A 4,503-nucleotide genomic window follows, 5' to 3' on the forward strand; every position below is an offset into this window, starting at 1 on the left:
ACTTTTAGTTTCAGAGGGTGACCGCTCCCCCTCAAACATGTAGTTGCACCAGTGCAACCAAGCCATTTTTTTTATTTGTACCATTGTGAAATCCGGTCGCATTTGCGACCAAATTGGTCACACTCTAGAGCCCTGAATAAGCAAGATAAATAGCAAAGGTTTGCACATGCATAGAAGTTAAATATAAACCTTTTGACAGATAACTTAAACTCACCTAATTAACTTGTGGTTGGTGTCAATGTGAAGGAGTGACAGAGGACTGGGAACACTGTATGTCCGTCGAACTACACAGCCAAGATTTGCCATCCTTTCCAGGATTCCAGCACTGTCCACATGACGCATGGAGTCCCACACTCTGTTCCACTGCAYCCTGTGGCCCATTGCCCTGAGGCGTCCTTTGACCATTCTGTAGCCTACAAAGACATTCAATTATGAGACTATCAAAAAACACATGGTAAGACAAGTGTATTAGAGTAAATCAGACTAACAACTGATAATGACATCCATCTWTTGTTATTCATATAAACAAGAAAGCTATTCAGCATAAAATATAACTGGGATATTATTATCAGTATATTTTTAACATGACAAACTAACCCAGATCTTTTGAATCCTGTTTTATTGCCAAAACTTAATTGTCAAGCTCATCATCTGACAGTGAGCTGTACAGTAAGTGGCTCTTATTGAGAGGCCCCACTGTTCCATTCTCCGGCAGACTGTTTTGTGGGATACACCAAGAAAGTTGGAGATACAAGAAACCGAGAGGTCCATTTTTATAAGTTCTTGGAGATGGTCTTTGGAGACATACAACTTGGGCCTCCCCTGTTCACCAGCTGAGCTGTCAACAACAACGGTACATCTTTCTCTTTCCATTTCAGAGTGGAGGAGGCAGATGAGCTGGTGAAGTGCTTCAAGTACCAAGAAAAATGTTTATATACAGCTTATCAGTTGGATGCAATACCGTTATTCAGTTTTAACATTTGAGTAACATTACCCTTATCCCAAATCTTTCTTATGAGCTACAGAACAACATTTTATCTTAGATTTAACAAGGCAATACAGGTTTTGTATAGCAAATTTCATGCAGAACAAAATAACATAAAAATTTAAAATGTATAACAAATAAATATGCTTAAATAATTTCAACAAGGTAAACACAAATCTGACAAATTAACCTACCAGTGGTGGGAAAGTAATGTGTGTAGAAAGAGAACTGATCAGAGTCAACGTGTTCACGCAGAGGAACTCAATATGGTCAAGATCCAAGGGCTGCCTTTGGCTAGAATTGAGCGGAACTGCGTAGAGAGGCAAGGGCCAGGCTGATTTAAGGTGGATCTAGTTAAATAGCTTAGTAAGAACAGGTGGCTGCCTGTAAATAAAAAAAAATGTTAGCTAAGTGCTGTTTACTTTTTTAACTCCCTAACTTCAGAATGTATTTATATTAATACAACAACTACTCTGGATAATTTCTTTCTTTTTAACTATGTACTGCCACCTTAAATTATCAGACAAATACTACGTTTTGTTAAACAGATAGCTGCAATAYGATGCTAGCTAACTCATTTTATATTTCTTCAGTAAGTGTCAGCTGATAGTTTGTGTATCATTGATGAGTCAAATATGGTATTGTTTACTGTAGGTAGCTTCTAATGCTTTATGGAGACATTATCCAAGAGGGCCAGTGATTCCACTGGACAGCTTGAGTTAGCATAACAACAGTGCTTTTCACTTGTGTTTTTAATTAAAGCAAGAAACCAATGACAAAAACTAACAAGATCAATAAAGAACCTTGTCTACGCTACTATCATTTATAATGTTTTACATGAACTGCCCTGCTCTGCACCACGGGAAATTAAAGTACAGGAACTGACCGTTATTTTGAAATATATACCTTTGTTGCTTTTGGTCTACCTAACCATAAAGAAATGCCTACCTGCTCTGCTGCAGAGCTGCTGGAGCCATCCTCCATCTTAAAAACGTGCTTGCGCTACCCTTGGAGGACCTGCAGGTTCTGCACCGTGTCAACGCAAAAGCCAAACCTATCTGTTCTCTGATTGGATAGCAAAATGTGTGATTGACAAGTCAATGACCAATCAGCTGGAGGCAGAAAAACTTGGTCAGAATTCGTACCTGTAAAGTGAAACTCACATGCAAGTTTTGAACTTGAGCAGAGATTTACATGTAGTTTTTTGCTTTGTACCTGTAAACAGACCTTAACAAAAAAGATTGTAACTTGTGTAAAAATTTTTACAGATACAAATCTTATTTTTACAGATACAAATCTTATTTTTACACATACAAATCTATTTTACACAGACACATTCCTATTTGCATATCCAAAAGTTACAAATCTTAATCTACAAATACAAAGTCTGATTTACAAGTACAAATTACATTAGACTAAAATTTGTGCCCATATTAATAAAGGTTCTACACGCATCTTGAAAATTTAGACTGTTTTCACTTTAAAAAAATACAAAATATTACAGTAAAATGTGGTTGTGCCATCATAAAATACTGTATGTGATGAAGACGGACCGCTCTGTGAAGCAACCCTGATCTTATTTATTTCAAACTGTAGCTGATTGTTGAATTATTAACATTAGCAGTTGGTACAGTTTATAGAATTAAAAAGAAAAACACTCTGGTTTTAATCTCAGTTTCCTCACATGATCTGTGTTTCACATCCACCACTCCAACATATCCATATGGTGATTCTGATGTCTCTGTTATTCATGTATAAACAAAAGCTCCACTTGGATTTCTTCCACATATAGATACCTAAATAAAATGTCCTTATGAGGCTTGGGTATTTTTTTGGTCATGGTGGCCCACCATCATTATTTATACAAAACAGTATATGAATACCAGCGGATGTGTTGCATATGTTGTTTCACAAGTTAAAGTGCAGCAGCCTATAAGGAAGAGTAACCATGTTCAAAAAAAACCTGATGAACTCTTCACTCAGAGACTTTAATGTTCATGAGGTTCTGATGCTCAATCAGTGGATCAGAGAGCTGGATACAAACTGAAGAGAACAGATCAGACAACTGCTAAACTTAAAGTTTTCAGAGTCACAAAGAAGGATTTCTTTAGGCCTGGTTAGGTCACCATGGTAACAGAGACTGAGTCTGAAGCTAATTAGGTCACCATGGTAACAGAGACCGAACTCAGTTACTGTCAGTACGAAGCTCTTTCTTTACCCAGTGACACTGAAAATATTGCAATGTGACTGAAACAGTATTTATGTATCATCATAGTTCTACCTGCTGCTGTAAGTTTTTAAACAAACAGATCATCAAATAAAACAAAACGAAAACTTCTACCTTCCTAAAAGTCAAAAGTAGAGCTCTGATTCACAGCTAAAGGTTTCATTTTTAAATTTAATGTACCACAGTGTTTATTTAGGGACTTATAGCCTATTTTATTTAACATGTAGTATAATAAACATAACCCATAGATTCTAATTTCAGGTCAGATTATTTCATTTGACCCAAACCTATTTATTTAATTCTTATATTTCAACATAAGAAATAAAAAAAATCTGCTGTAAAACTTGAACACGCTCACAGACCAACATTTATCACATTTTCTCTTCAGAAGCTGCAGTTATGTTTTATTTAAAAAACAAAGGTGTTTGTTGTGGAATACTTATGTCTGTATCACCTTGACACTGAACATTGTTCATATCTTGTGATATCCTCTGGACGTCATCATCGAGTTGACCTATTTTCGTGTATCAGGATGAGGCAGGTTATGATTGGTTGTTCATTATCACATGATGTTAGCTGACAGTATATCATTGCATGGCAGCCAATAACAGGCGGGCCACATCCAACAGACTTCGTGATTGTTTTCTGTTCCATGTCTGCCCATTAATAAATGACTTTAYAAACATATCCGCAAGACTATTTGTCTTTTTAACACCCTTTCGCCATGTTTCTGACCATCTTCCCACGACAGTTTTGGCGTTGTCGACTACGGAAGCCTTCCAGGGACTCGGAGCGGCGCGCAGCAGCCTGTCTGTTTGTTTCGGACGGGACCGCAAACAATGGCGGCGACCTCACGCCTCACGGAGGCTTCGTCTGCTCCGGGGTTTTTGTGTGTCCGTCATGCGGACGACTGCTGCGGGTTGCGCTCCGGCACTGGGGCTAAAAGAACCTGTCTGGATGGAAGCACGGTGAGCTAAATGTTTTTTTACGCTGTCGGAAATAAATAAATAAATAAATAAGCGAAAGTGCTACAGCTAACTTCCAGGCCTAGCACACACTAAAAATCTATCTATTTGGTTCTCGCTCTGTGTGCTTCCAGGGGCTGTCTGATTTCTTAGCCGAGGTAGGATGATGGGAGCGGTTATATTCCAGATCCGAGTTTTAAAACAGGGAGGTCGGCTTTACTGTTTTAAAGTAGGCAGTTAGCTCAGGCTAGCTGCTGAGGGAAAATCAGTTTTCCATTTGCTGTTTCGGAGTTAAACAGGGTAGGCTAGAAAGTCAGTTAAAAGGC

At 38.1% G+C, this 4,503-nt stretch overlaps 1 protein-coding gene across 1 annotated transcript in view; it reads right to left on the reverse strand.

Moving 5' to 3' along the window:
* Positions 1 to 413, reverse strand: part of LOC106534554 (uncharacterized) — a gene marked incomplete at its 5' end in the record, with an annotated part of 5,637 nt that extends 5,224 nt beyond the window's left edge. Inside the window, 1 exon segment of the mRNA XM_014031239.1 lies at positions 215 to 413. Within this exon segment, the coding sequence (XP_013886693.1) occupies positions 215 to 405 (191 nt within the window).
* Positions 414 to 4,503: the final 4,090 nt, after the last annotated feature.

Source organism: Austrofundulus limnaeus, unplaced genomic scaffold, assembly GCF_001266775.1.
Source record: "Austrofundulus limnaeus strain Quisiro unplaced genomic scaffold, Austrofundulus_limnaeus-1.0 Scaffold1208, whole genome shotgun sequence".
Classification (NCBI taxonomy): domain Eukaryota; kingdom Metazoa; phylum Chordata; class Actinopteri; order Cyprinodontiformes; family Rivulidae; genus Austrofundulus; species Austrofundulus limnaeus.